General features: G+C 40.3%; 1 protein-coding gene across 1 annotated transcript in view; it reads right to left on the bottom strand.

Moving 5' to 3' along the window:
- The window catches only part of EPS15 (epidermal growth factor receptor pathway substrate 15), a 55,087-nt gene extending 45,308 nt beyond the window's left edge, over positions 1–9,779 (bottom strand). The window contains exon 1 of the mRNA XM_081946736.1: positions 9,644–9,779. Coding sequence (XP_081802862.1) covers positions 9,644–9,670 — 27 coding nt within the window. The 5' untranslated portion in view covers positions 9,671–9,779. The remainder of the gene's footprint in view (positions 1–9,643) is intronic.
- Between the last annotated feature and the right edge of the window lie 3,575 nt (positions 9,780–13,354).

Genomic DNA, 13,354 nt, shown 5'->3' with positions numbered 1-13,354 from the left:
AGGTAGTACTCATACAGGGTTCACTATTACACATGGAATCATTATTGGCTCCATTATTGTTTATCTCTTTATCTATCTGCATTTAGTTTCAGTGGATGACCTTGAATTCTAACACTACCTCTCTCAAGCTTAAGCATGTCCTATGTGGTTGTATAAACCTCAGTCACTGTCTCCCTTATCCATCTTCATTCCAGTCCAAAACCCACAATTACTGTAGCCTAACTCCATAGACGATTTGCTCCAGACATCTAATCATTCTGGTTGCTTCTTCTTTCCATTATTTTCTAGTGCTATGATAGCCTTTTAAAGATGCAGTGGTCAGACCTCTACACAAAAAATATAATCTCATCACAAATTTGTGTAAGGACATTTTTGTATCAGCAGTTCTACTTTCAATCATTTTCAAACTAAACATTTATTTAAAGCTATACTTTTGCATAGGAAACATATGCTCTTTCACATCCTGTACTTTAACATTCATTTTAACACCCCTAAGTCTCTTCAGTCAGCAGATATACAAAGAATAAGACTTCAGAAAAACTGTAACAAATTCCTGTCTATTTGAATTATATGCCTTAGGGTACACTTCTCTTTTGAAACTTTAGATTCAAAAATGTTTCTTTTTTAAATGAAAAATGTTTGCTTAAAATTTCTCCTAATCGGGACCTAAAGGCTAGAAAATGCTGTAGATAGCTGTCACTTATAACTGCCGTATTTAACACCCAAAGTTATGACACTGCTGAAAAATAACTTTACAACTGATTCATGCAGTTACAACTTTCACAGCATCCCTGTGGTCATGTGATCAAGATTCGGGAACCAGCAGGCATTTACAATCATACAAGCATCCACTAGTCACATATTTGCTCCCTTCGCAGTTGGCTTCTGACAAGCAGAGTCAAGGAGAAGCTGGCAGTAAAATCACAAGTTGTGATCATGTGAGGTCTGGCTTAACAACCTTGTCACTTAGTGATGGAGTTGCCAGTTCCAATTGGGGCTGTTAAGCAAGGACTATTTTCAAACACTAAACAGCTGTTGTTACAATTAGACATTGGTGGACATTTCAGATATTTTGTACCAGATATTTTCAAAACATATTTGAGTTCCAACAATTCAACAGCTACCATTCTTGAATCTTTAGAACAGGGATCTCAAACTCAAATAATCATAAATGCCACATTAAAACTAGTTCATTTGTTGAAAGGCTGCAATATCAAAGTTTTTTTATACTTTAATACAAAAGTTGGTCATCTTTAATAATTAAATTTTAATCTGCAATTTGTGGGCTTCCAAAAATTACTGAACTGCAACTTACGACAGTCTCGGCCAATCTGACGAAGAATGAGAGATGCTGGGCACTGTGGTTCTGTGCCCTTAAAACAGTGTTTCTCAAACTTGGCGACTTTAAGTCCTGTGGACTTCAACTCCCAGAATTCCCCAGCCAGCTATGCTGGCTGGGGGATTCTGGGAGTTGAAGTCCACAGGACTTAAAGTCGCCAAGTTTGAGAAACACTGCCTTAAAAGAACTATAAGAATACAGAGCGACTTTTGAAGTGGTTCTCTGTAGAGTTCTCCAAGGAAGAAACTTTCTCTACTGTATATATTCACACATCATCACTCAGCATCTCTGTCAACTCCTAAACCTTTTGCCCTAAAGGCAAAACTAGAACCAATGCAGGATTTCTCTTCCAGTGCACTTCCAACAGAGATTTCAATTGCAGTGCTGCAGCTCATGCCTTCTGTCTTAGTTCCATAAAAGTACCTTCCATAAAAACATGACAACCATGACCTGGATGACTGAGAATCTTTACAGACTTCCGTAAAAACACTCTGAAACTGGAGAATGCAACCTGGTGGATTTCCAGTTTACTTCTGGAGGCCCCTATTGTTTCTTCTTAGGAATTACAAGTCTTATGACTTGCAAGTATACTCCTGCTTGATCTACAACCTCCAGCCAGAGTCCTGTTTACATTATTGTATGGAACTAAACCAGGGGTCTGCAACCTTAAACACTCAAAGAGCCATTTGGACCCATTCCCACAGAAAACACCAAGAGCCACAAAACCTGGGTGGCTCGATGTCACTCATTCCCACCTAGTCACGACTCACCACCCACACCTACCCAGGTTTTGTGGCTCCTAGTGTCTTCTTTTCTGTGGGGAAACAGGTATCTCTCTGTGTGTGTTTCTCTCTCTTTCTCCCTCTCTCTGTCTCTCTCATCTTTCTCCCCCCCTCTGTCTCTCTCATCTCATCTCTCTCTCTCTCATCTTTCTCCCTGTCTCTCTTCTCCCTTTCTTTTTCCCTCTCCCTCTGTCTCTCTCACCTCTCGTGTCTTTTTCTCCGCCTCTCATCTCTCTCTCCTTCGTGTGTGTGTGTTCCCTCTTGAATCATTTCCAAAAACGGGTGAGGGTTTTTCCCCCTTAATGTTATTCTTTCTTCTTCTTTGGGTGCTTTTTACCATATGATTTAAATCAAGTGTCATTTCAGATTCCCAGATAAATGAAGGTCTTCCGTCCCTCTGCTGTAGCTCCGTCGGCTGAACCCACCACTGGCTGCCCCTGCCCCTCACCCTCCCCTCCCAGTCACTCCTCAATGGGCCTGAGAAGCTCTCTGCCCTAAGACACTAGCCTGGCTGCAGCCGATGCTCCACATCGTAATGGGCTCCAGGAGGAGGAGGAGGAGGGGATGCTGTTGCCCCCATTGTGAAGCACACTAAATGTAATTGTGCTGCGAGAGCCAGTGTCTTCCTGAGTAACTGAGATATGTGCAGCACCAACAAGGGCTAGAAGAAGTGCCCACAAGATGGGGCACAGGGGTGCTTTGCTCCCGCTCTGGAATATGGAGTGAGTGTCCATCCTCCCACCATCACCCTTACGTTCTCAGGGCAAGTGAGGAGTTACTGGGAGGAGAGGATGAGGGGCAGGGCCAGTCAATGGTGGGTTCAGCAACAGGGAGCCACAGCAGGGGGATGAAACAGCCGCATGCAGCTCTGGAGCTATGGGTTACCGATACCTGAACTAACAAAAGCTCTGTGAACCAGCATGCGATTCATTCTTGCCTGTTTGTAGCTATAGCCTTGAATGAACAACCTTGTGCTGGGACAAAGTTCCACCTTAGCAGCTTTGTCACAGCTTCACCTTCTTCCATCTATGGTGAGTGGAAAACTGCCTACATTGCTTTGGTCTTTTGTAGCAGTTAGGCTACTGGCAGCAGCTGCAGGTGTCCCCCCCCCCCCCCCCCCGGTGAATAGAATTTCATGGCAGGAAGATAGACCCGGTGAAAAGGAAGCGGTGCCTGTCCATGTTTGGTTTCTCTGTCCGTCTGCTATTCTCCAGAAAATTTCCAAGCCTTTTTAGAAATGATTGTAAATGAGGTGCTGGGAACAAGCAAGTAGATTGGGTGTTGCTCCAGAACCTTATCAGACCACCAGAAAAATCTTCAGTTCCTTTCATGTTGGCTCAAGAACCTATAGTAATTGTCATAGAATTGTCCAATTACAATTATCTCTTATTTTGTTTTTCATTGTTATTACTAAGTATTATACCCCACAGACTTGATGGACAATCTGGAGACTGAAGAGCAGGAAGCTGCTGTGGCTAGGAGGATCTTTGCACAGCTTTGTATTGTGTGCCAATTGCATTCTTTCCTTAATCATGAGGCTCTATTCAGCTCTATTCAGTTATTCACACGCTAGTCACCTCCAAATCGAGTACTGTAATGTTCCAAACATGGAGCAATCCTTGAACAAAATCCAGAAGTTCCTCTTGGTACAAAATGTGGCGGTGTGAGCAGTTATAGGTATCCCTAGAAGAGCACATTATGCCTCTGCTCCATGAGTTGCATAGGTTACCAGTTCGCTTCTAGGTTCAAGGTGCTGTTTTTCACCTTTAAAGACTTATATGGCAATCCCCACTGCCTGGAACAGGCTTAAAATGGGGGACCTGGAGGTGGCGATAGGCGGTGGCGATCCCCGCAGCCTGGAACAGCTGATCAGCGATATTCGGGGAGGCTGATCCAACCACCAATCAGCTGCTCATGCTAAATCAGGATGTGCTGAAGCTGACTGGGCTGTTTGCTGTTTACAGGAGGTAAATTGCTGTGAGGCAGAAGCCAAAGGGTGGGTGGGGCTTCGGCAACATTTGCTCTATAACACACACAGACATTTCCACCCACTTTTGGAGTGGGGGTGGGGGGATGCATCTTATAGACCGAAAAATACAGTAATTTGAATATAGATCATGCTTCTACTACAGCTTTCCTAATGTCTTTATGTTGGTTCATAGGAAGAATATTACCAGCATTTCCCTACTGCACTTCTGAAAAATTTCTTAAATCTGCTAGTTTTTCATAATTCTGTTGGTTCTAGAGATTTACTGTGCCTCCTCTGAGTTATGATTGTAGTGCATCTATTTCTGATTTAATAATTACTTGCTTTTTTTTTTACAAATTATATTTCCATGTTCTTGATGTCAGTCTCTATTATAATCACTTATAACTGGAATTAAATACTGAATACAGAAAAACAGTTATTCAAACTTATAACTGAAGATTATCCTGATTAATAACTTAAAATGAAGCAATTTTAGAAGAGACTATATTTTTACATGTGGTATAACCACTTTAACTAGGGTTTGTTTGCAGATAATACATTAGGTCAGCCAAAATAGTAATAGTTTTGGCAGTATGTTTTTACATTGAGAGCACTTTCAGGAATTATGAATTCAAATTGGAAAGTGATAAAGATCTGGGTATTAAAATGATTTACAAACCACTGAGGAAGTCTGCTATGAAGTTTACTAGAAACAAAACCATCATCAAAAGGAAGGGAAAACAAGGGAAATTTTAGGCTAGCTAATGCAATTTCAAAAAAGCTGGTTCAGCAAATTAGGATCTCTGTTACCACAAAGCTATCTCAATACTTCTTTCTTTTTAAAACACCAGTGTACAAGATCTAGGTCATTCAGTCCTTATTTTGTTACAATTTTTCTAAAATTATATAAAAGAATGTTAGCAGAGTTGATCTTCCTTTGCAATAATTTTCTGCATAAAGGTTTGATATATGATGTATTTCAGAAAGCATGTTTGAATCCTTTTGTAAGCCACCAGCTTCAACCAACTCTTAGCCATTACCTCATAAATCATACAATCAATACAATGAAATAAGCACAATAATATAATAAAAAACAGGCAATCTAACAGAAACTCACAGTGCTACAAAGAAGAGTTTTCAAAGTTTCTTAAATAAAAGGAACAATAACTATAATTTGAACCTGTTCCATAAGATGGGGGCCTATTAAAGAAAAATATCGCCTTTGAGATCCTATTCTTCTCACCTCATAACCCTGCAGTAGTCTAACCTGACCATCAGGGGACAGGTGAGAAGTCAGTCTTGAAAGTACCTAGAAACCAAAGGATGCAAAGCTTTACAAGCTGAAATTAGCACTGAACATGGCTCTTGGAAGCCTATTGGCAAGTAATTAAATGATTGCAATGGTGGTGTAACTTGGCTGTAGTTACCTCTCCCTTGCAGAATGATTATGTGCATGTTATTTGTCTGAACAAAATGTCACTAATTCTAAACACCGTTCTTTACTTCAAACAGATGCTAATTTTTTGTAGGTCAAAGAGCCCCACCAGATTTTGAGCAACGTATCAGGGGTCAAAATCTCAATATTGATGCAAGCACCTTCTCTTCTTTTTCCCATACGTTTTGATTTCTATTTACTCTTCTCAAGCTTTATTTTTTCACATTTTATTTTAGTGGCAGCTTTTTGCTACTTACAACATCCCTTTTCTTAAAAAGTATCCTTGTAGTAAAATTATTGGATGTTATATATTTAACTTGTATTGTTATTAATATTCAATACAACAAACCTATGCAACACTGGATTGCTAATTAAGTTAGGATGTGATCGAATGAAGCAAAGTTTTTATTTTTTTGAAAGACTGTAGCTGATGGTCATTTATTTCAATTTCTTCAGAAACAGAAATTATTGCAGAAAATACATATTAAAATTATAGAGCCCTTCTTTACCTGCAGTAATAATTCTGCTCTTACATAGCTTATTTATGTAAACCAATTTTTAATAAGACTTTACTAAGAGTGATGACTTATCATGCTCCCAGCAGAACTAAAGGTAAGAATTAAATTAAGGACATTTGCAATTTGGTTAACTAAGAGTTTCAATGGACAGCCCTCTGCAATATTCCTTTCTTGATACTTCAAGAGAGCTTAAGAGTAGACTGCATTCACTGTAAATCTGAATATATTGAATATATTGCTCTGAAAATACAACCACCAGTAATATTTAACTCATAACCAATTTTCTAAGGTTTCTAATTTTGAAACTGATTTCCAAGCCTTTAGATCATGTATAACGCTGTCATACCTGATTTTCTCTTGTTCTAATGTAGTTATGCTTCAGTTGCTTAATGGGCAATTGCAGTACAAAATCGAGAAGAGTTTTATACAGTTAAAAATATTTGCCTGTTTTCTATTACTTTTAGTTTTGTATCATTGCAATATAGGCAATGAACAAACAAAACATATTGTGAAATGCTAAAACATATATCAAGTTTCAGCATTTCATGTTAAATATGTCACTGGAAAACAAAGTAATCTAATAATTCTTGACTTCCTGCAATTCTTACAACTACAATTCTCCCTTCAAGGGAATTTTCCCAATTCAATTAAAAACACACATATTTTTTCATCTGCCAGGGCTTATTAATGAGAGTAATATAGATCACACATCACAATAATATTGTAAAAAGGGTAATGTGGAAATAAATAATAAGAGAGAAATCAATACATACAGCCAAATGTAACAAAGGCTGCTTTGACCTGAAGGATGAACCTCTAACCCAGTGTTTCTCAAACTTGGCGACTTTAAGTCCTGGCTGGGGAATTCTGGGAGTTGAAGTCCACAGGACTTAAAGTCGCCAAGTTTGAGAAACACTGCTCTAACCAATGGATGCAGTGAACTTAGGTGACATTGGGCCATAGTTGAAGCAAACTTGTTTTCAGGGTAAAGAGTATACTTCCAAAGAGTTTTACTGGAGTTAGATGTTTATTTTCACCTTAGTGAGTTTCAAAAGTAAATAAAGTTCCCAAATTGTGACATTCATATTCACACACAATAAAGTTTTAAGCACATAGCTGTTTTGGTTGTATTAAACTATTGGTATACCCTAGCTCAGTTGCACAGCTTTATCAGTCTTTTTACTGAATACTGTTTCAATTCACATTCTATTTCCTTAAGACTTTCTGCTCTGAAGAGAATCATAGTTTAGAGATTTTCTGGTTATAATTAGTGCAAAACATTTTTTCACTTTCAAAACGGAATTATGTCAAATATATACAATATGTTAGGTAAATAGGTACTTGACTACTTGTGACTCAGTATGCTTAAGTTTCTGGTTCCGCATTTTGCATGAACCTGGGAGTTAGGTTACTTCTATTAACTAAAATGCACAACCATGAATTTGAGTTGCAATTGCTTTAAATTCCAATACTGGGAACTGACTATTGTGGCTCTTTAGGTCTTCATATCACGTTTAAACTTATATAAGCTGTTAAACATGGGGGGAGTGATATATGAGATGGTAGCCCATATGACACTATTTTTGCAGCTTTATCTTTATACTAGCTTCACTTCTGTTCATATATTCATTCCCTAATTTCATTCCCTAATTTCATTCCCACTTCATCAACATGGTAAAAGCTCCTTTGAGTTAAAATCCTGGTGACAGCATCTGTGCAGTTTTCTTATAAACAAGTGTAGATGTTTTCTTCGATTCAATTGGATCTCATTCTTCAACACAGCCTGGGCAAATCCCTGCAGTTTTCTTGGCCAAAATTTTCAGAAGTGGTTTGCTATTGCCTCCTTCCTAGAGCTAGGAGAAAGTGACAAGCCTCAAATCATCCAACTGGCTTTATACCTAAGGCCAGACTAGAACCTGTTTCCCAGTTTTTAGCTTGATGCATGCCAGGGGTCTCCAAACTTGGCAACTTTCACTTATGGACTTCAGTTCCCAGAATTCCTCAGCCAGACATGGGAATTCTGGGAGTTGAAGTCCACAAGTCTTAAAGTTGCCAAGTTTGGAGAGCCCTTTACTACATACACCCAATTGGCTCTCAAGTTAGAGTAGCAGCTTCAAATTTCATTTGATTGCTCCATGTGCTAGCACCTAATGATAAACACCGAGGAGCATGTTTCAAATAAACAATTCACCTAACATCTTATGTGATCTTATATAAACTGCCTTGATTGCTTAAACCCACAGTAAGAGGATGGAGTATAATTCTGATATATGCTGAAGACTCTAAGAACTACAGATTCATGTAGTAACTAAGAACTTTTAGAACTCCCCTTCTAAAAGTTGTGTTCATATATCAGCAGCTCTGAAATGCAAGATTCATTTCTATGCATATAAAGTAGGAATTCATATACTTGAATGTCAATTAGGAACACAATTTGGAATTTTCCCTCAGAAGTTCTATATTACTCAGTAGCATCTAGAATCATTATAGTCCAAAGTAATAATTTTTTTAAAAATAGAGTTTGTTCTTGCTTGCCATTAGTTACAGAATCCTTGAAAAAATAAGCTACTGTCCTCCAATTACAATTAGGAAGCCAAGTTTCCCCTTCCATTAATTTATTATTTAACATACTTCTGTTGTTTATGAGATGCTTTCTGAGCAATATATCTTAACATTTTTCAACCCCAGAAATCATACCAAAAGCCCAAGCGGAATAGAAATACATGGGCCTAAACGTGAGCGTGTCTCTCCAAAGAAACTGATAAGAACAGATCAGAAACTGAAAAGCAGTCCCATGGACTATGAAGGAAATACAGCAATACCCAGTTGTCAGAAATGCCATTCCCAGCACTGGAAAGACTCCGTAACTGCAACCATTGAACTACCCATAAAAATAAAAAAAAACCCAAGAGAGAGCACACGGGATACGGTTAACACCCAATACAGTATCGACGGCGGAAAAGAAGAGAGAAACGAACGCCCGCTTAGGAATTGCAGAGAGGATTCCCTCTCCAGCCCTTTAAAGGAGCCGAGGTTTTGAGGTGGCATGAAAAGCGCTTTCTGGAAGATCGGCTTCACTTCAAGCAGCCGGAGAGGACGGGCCTGAAAGAGGGGGGGGGGGCAGAGGCGCGTCCACACGACACCGTCGAAGTGGGCGCCTCGTTCGGTTCTCCGACTACAAGCCGAGTTAGGTGGGGGAAGAGATGAGGGAAGACGAAACGACGAGGGCGAGGTACCGGGGGGGGGGGGAGGGGGAACCAGAGCGGGAAAGATGCAAACAATCAACGCTCGGGGAGGGGGGAGCAAGAGAAACGTGCGAACGGGGAAAGAGCCGGCCGGAAGCCCTCCACGAGCAGCCCGGATAGGGATACGCGAAGGGAAGAGCTCGGGAGGGGGGAAGCAGCGGACGACGACGTTGCAAGGAGGCGATTCTGCGCCAGCGCTTGGGAAGCGAGACCCCCGCTGCTCCTCGCGAGAGGAGGCCAGCTCAGCCCCTGCCTTGCCCGCCGCCGCCGCCGCCGCCTTCTGCTGCTTCCCCCTCGAGATGAGCTCCCCACTCGCGCATCGCAGCGCCTTTTTCCTCGCCAGGAAGCCCCCTACCTGGGTCAGGGAGAAATGAGTGGCCATGCTGCTTCCATCATGCACCGCCCGAGCCGAAAGGAGAAGCCCACCCGAAGACGCCCACGGCGAGGCCCCGGCCGCCCGAGCAAAGCGCTTGCCAGACTCAGCCCTCGCTCGCTCCAACTTCAGCAACTTCCCCGAGCTGAGCCCGGCCTGGCCCCGCCCCTCTCGCTACGCCACAAATCCCGGAGAGTCGGATTTTCCCCGAAAGTCCGTCTGGATCGGAGCCGCCTCTCCGTCCCTGAATTCGGCCTTAAGAACGTTATTAACGCGACGTGTTTCTCCGGCACGGATTCTTCGGAACGGCTCCAGTTAGAGCGGCAACCGTAAATACGTGGCCTGGGTTTCAGAGGATGGGGTGGACTGAAATTGGTTTTCGTTGGGCGAGTTAGGATAAACTCAAGATGATCCGAGAGACTCTAGACGTGTTTATTCAGGTTAATCCCACAGCATGCGATGGCATTCTCAAGGCAAGTAAACACGGAAAGGATAGTCCCTTTAGTACCCCAAACCATTTCCTGGCAACTAAAAGAATATTAAACTGGCCTGTGATCCTTAGAGCCATTCTTTTCAAACTCTTTTAGGGCATTTGTGAATTATGCTTCTGTTATGGCTGACAGAAAGTCCTTTGTCCATCTTCACCATAATAAAGACAGTGCGGATCTATGCGTATGTATGCAAAAGTAAATTCAGCTTCAGGAGGCTGATCTTCACCCTTCTTGAATAGTAAATCTGTGCATTGTTTTTTTTTAAGTGAATGCCTGCAGAAGCAATTTAAAATAATGGACTTGAGAAAAAGAGTGCTCAGAGATGTTCAGAATGGTGTTAGATTCCATCAGATGTGTCCCTATTTTTTTAAGCTCTGAATTCTGGAGAGTATGAATTTCTGTAAATAGGTAATATATCTACAAATTACTCAGTTCCTCCTGAGGAGCTCCCTTAAAATAAATGGAAATTGCAAAAGCAACCAGACATATAACTTTTATTTGTAAAATATATTTGCCGCCTATCTTGCCGTGGAGTTACTCAACTAGTGTACAAAAGAGTGTACAAGCTTACTTATTTACCTATAAATTTGTCAATTAATATATCTGTCAAAATTCACATAATATATTATGACAAAAATAAAACTAGCCCGAAATAATTGTATTACATAATGAGCAATAGACATGCCAGATTAATGTTATGATATTTTAGTAAGCGTAAGAAGTTGAGATTTGCCTTTTTATAGTTTATTCCAAACAGTTTCTTATCCACTAGTTATTTTATTCCTATTAAAAACCAATGTTTTCTTTACAGATTAATAATGACTAATGCCTTTTAGTCAATTGGTCTATTCTAAGCATTTGTGGCTTAAACTAATGTGCAAATCCAGCTATTCAATGAACCATGATTAAGCAAGTAATAATTAACAATGTTGGAATCCAATTATATAGGTAGTCCTCGCTTAACAATGGTAATTAAGACATGAATTTCCATTGCTAAGCAATATGGTTGTGAAGAGCAATGTCATGTGACCACGATGGTTAGCAACATCACTTATGGCAATCCCCAGTTACTGTCATCAAATAAATCACTGCAGGTTGTTAAGTGAGGACCTCACATGATCACAGATTTTGACTTCTTGCTGGCTTCCCCATTGACTTTGCTTGGGGGAAGCTGGTAGGGAAGGTTGGAAATTGTGATTATGTGACTACAGCATAATGTGATTGTCAGAAATCTGGATCACTTGTCAAGTGCCTGGATCATGATCACATGACCCCAGGCACTGCGGGAACTTTGAGGACTAATTGTAAGTACAACTCATTAAGTGCTGCAACAAGTTTGAGCAGTTGTTGAACAAGTGTCCATTAAACAAGGACTGCCTATATTATAAAGAAGAGTTATATTAAACTATCCATGACTGTGTACATAAGTTATAGTGGTACCTTGAATGAGCCTTTATTTAATAGAATGCCATAAGTCTCTGATTGGTATGTATGCAGAAGCTCTGTGTTGAGCAGACTGAGAAGTTAAAATACATTCTAGAATACAATGGCATACCACCTTGTAATTTTACTGAAAACTAAACAGATGCAAGTTGAACTTCAGTTAGAAGTTGAACTCGACTTGAGGGCACCTTTAAAATTATATGATGGAGTTGGTTAGTAATGGAACTTCTTGTTGAACCAATGGTCTTTCAGTATGATACAAAAAAAGAGACCCTTTCATCATTGCTCACTGAGAAGCATCAAGGTTGGTTATTTTAATGAAGAACTGTAAGTAGCATATGGTCTGTTTTGGGATAATGAGAAAGAAGGGATAGAGTACAATCAATCTGACCAACCACTGAAATTGGATGATTTTTCTAGAAAAAAAATGATTACCAAACTTGCAACAAGTCAAAATCATTAATGGATGCAGCTGTGGGAAATAGCTAGGATCGAAGAAACTGTTTTAGCCTGGAAAAATCGTGCTACAAGTTGTGCTTGCTACCCCCCCTTCCCCCATTAACTGTTCATTGCTAACTTGTGTGTTTTCTATCAAATTTAAGCGATACAGCTACAGAGTAGAGCCATCTGAGCTCCAAATTTGTAAACGTCTCAACAACTTGATCTTTAGGGAACTAACTGAAGCATATTGAAATCCCAAGGCTCGGGGATTTCAATTTGTCACCTGGCAATGTGAAGTCCGGGGTTGACTCTGGAGTTCATCTCCTTGGCAACCATGGGTTTGTCTCAAGTCATCATGTACCTGATACATATTGGAGGTCTCACATTTCCTCAGGGCAGCTGAGATGTGATCTGATTTTGGAGGACATAGTAGTCACTTTTTTGCTTCTTTTCAGTTTATTGGTGTCTTGGTTTTCTGAGGAACTCCAGGAAATGAAGTGTGTAAAGAGATGGCTAGAGTGTGTAGGAGGAAGATGAAGAGTGAATCTGACTGAGGAAGATTAAGAACCGTATAGAGAATACATCATTCTGATAATAAGGGCAGCAAAATTTGTCTGCTTTCGCTATGTTTTTCTGTACCATTTTGGGCAACCTACTACTCCCTGTTGGGAAGGATGGGCCATAGGACCATCTCCAGGGATGTTGTGAGAAATATTTGTGCCACGTGGCAGATAAAGTTGCTCAGGTCGGCTCAAAGTTGGACTCTTAACTGTTCGGTTCCTGTGGATGTGCCTGGAAGAAGACCTTTTGGAGGTAGTCCTTGACTTACAGCCATTTAGCAACTCTTCAACCTTATAAAGGGAGTGACAAAAGTGATTTATGACTGGTCCACACAAAGTTGTAAAGTCAGGTGCAACTCATTTAACAACCACATTGCTTACCAATGAAAATTCTGGTCCCAACTGCAGTCACAAGTCAAGGATTACTTATATTTAATTTTGATTGTGTGGCTTCTGAGGATTCTACAATGTTAGCTTCATCACCAGCTTGTTAGATTTATGTCCTTTCTGGTAATGTGAACTGCATGAAAGTTGCCCTATAGTTGGGTCCATGTGATGGTGTCAGTGCCTTTCAGTAAGAAAATGATTCCATTAGCTTCAAAGAAGGATGTGGTGCATTTTCTCTTCAAGAACCTATTGCTGGCCTCATTGGTCATGAATAACTACCATCCAGTCTCTAACCTTCCCTTTTTAGAAAAGTTGAAAGGGTGAATGGGCTTCAGTTTCAGAGGATTCTGGAGAAAGTGGGTTATTTGGAC

Source organism: Natrix helvetica (genome assembly GCF_964273705.1).
Source record: "Natrix helvetica genome assembly, chromosome: 3".
In the NCBI taxonomy this organism is placed as follows: Eukaryota; Metazoa; Chordata; class Lepidosauria; order Squamata; family Natricidae; genus Natrix; species Natrix helvetica.
The sequence above is the reverse complement of the archived record's forward strand: the minus strand, read 5'-3'. Positions and strand labels throughout refer to the sequence as shown.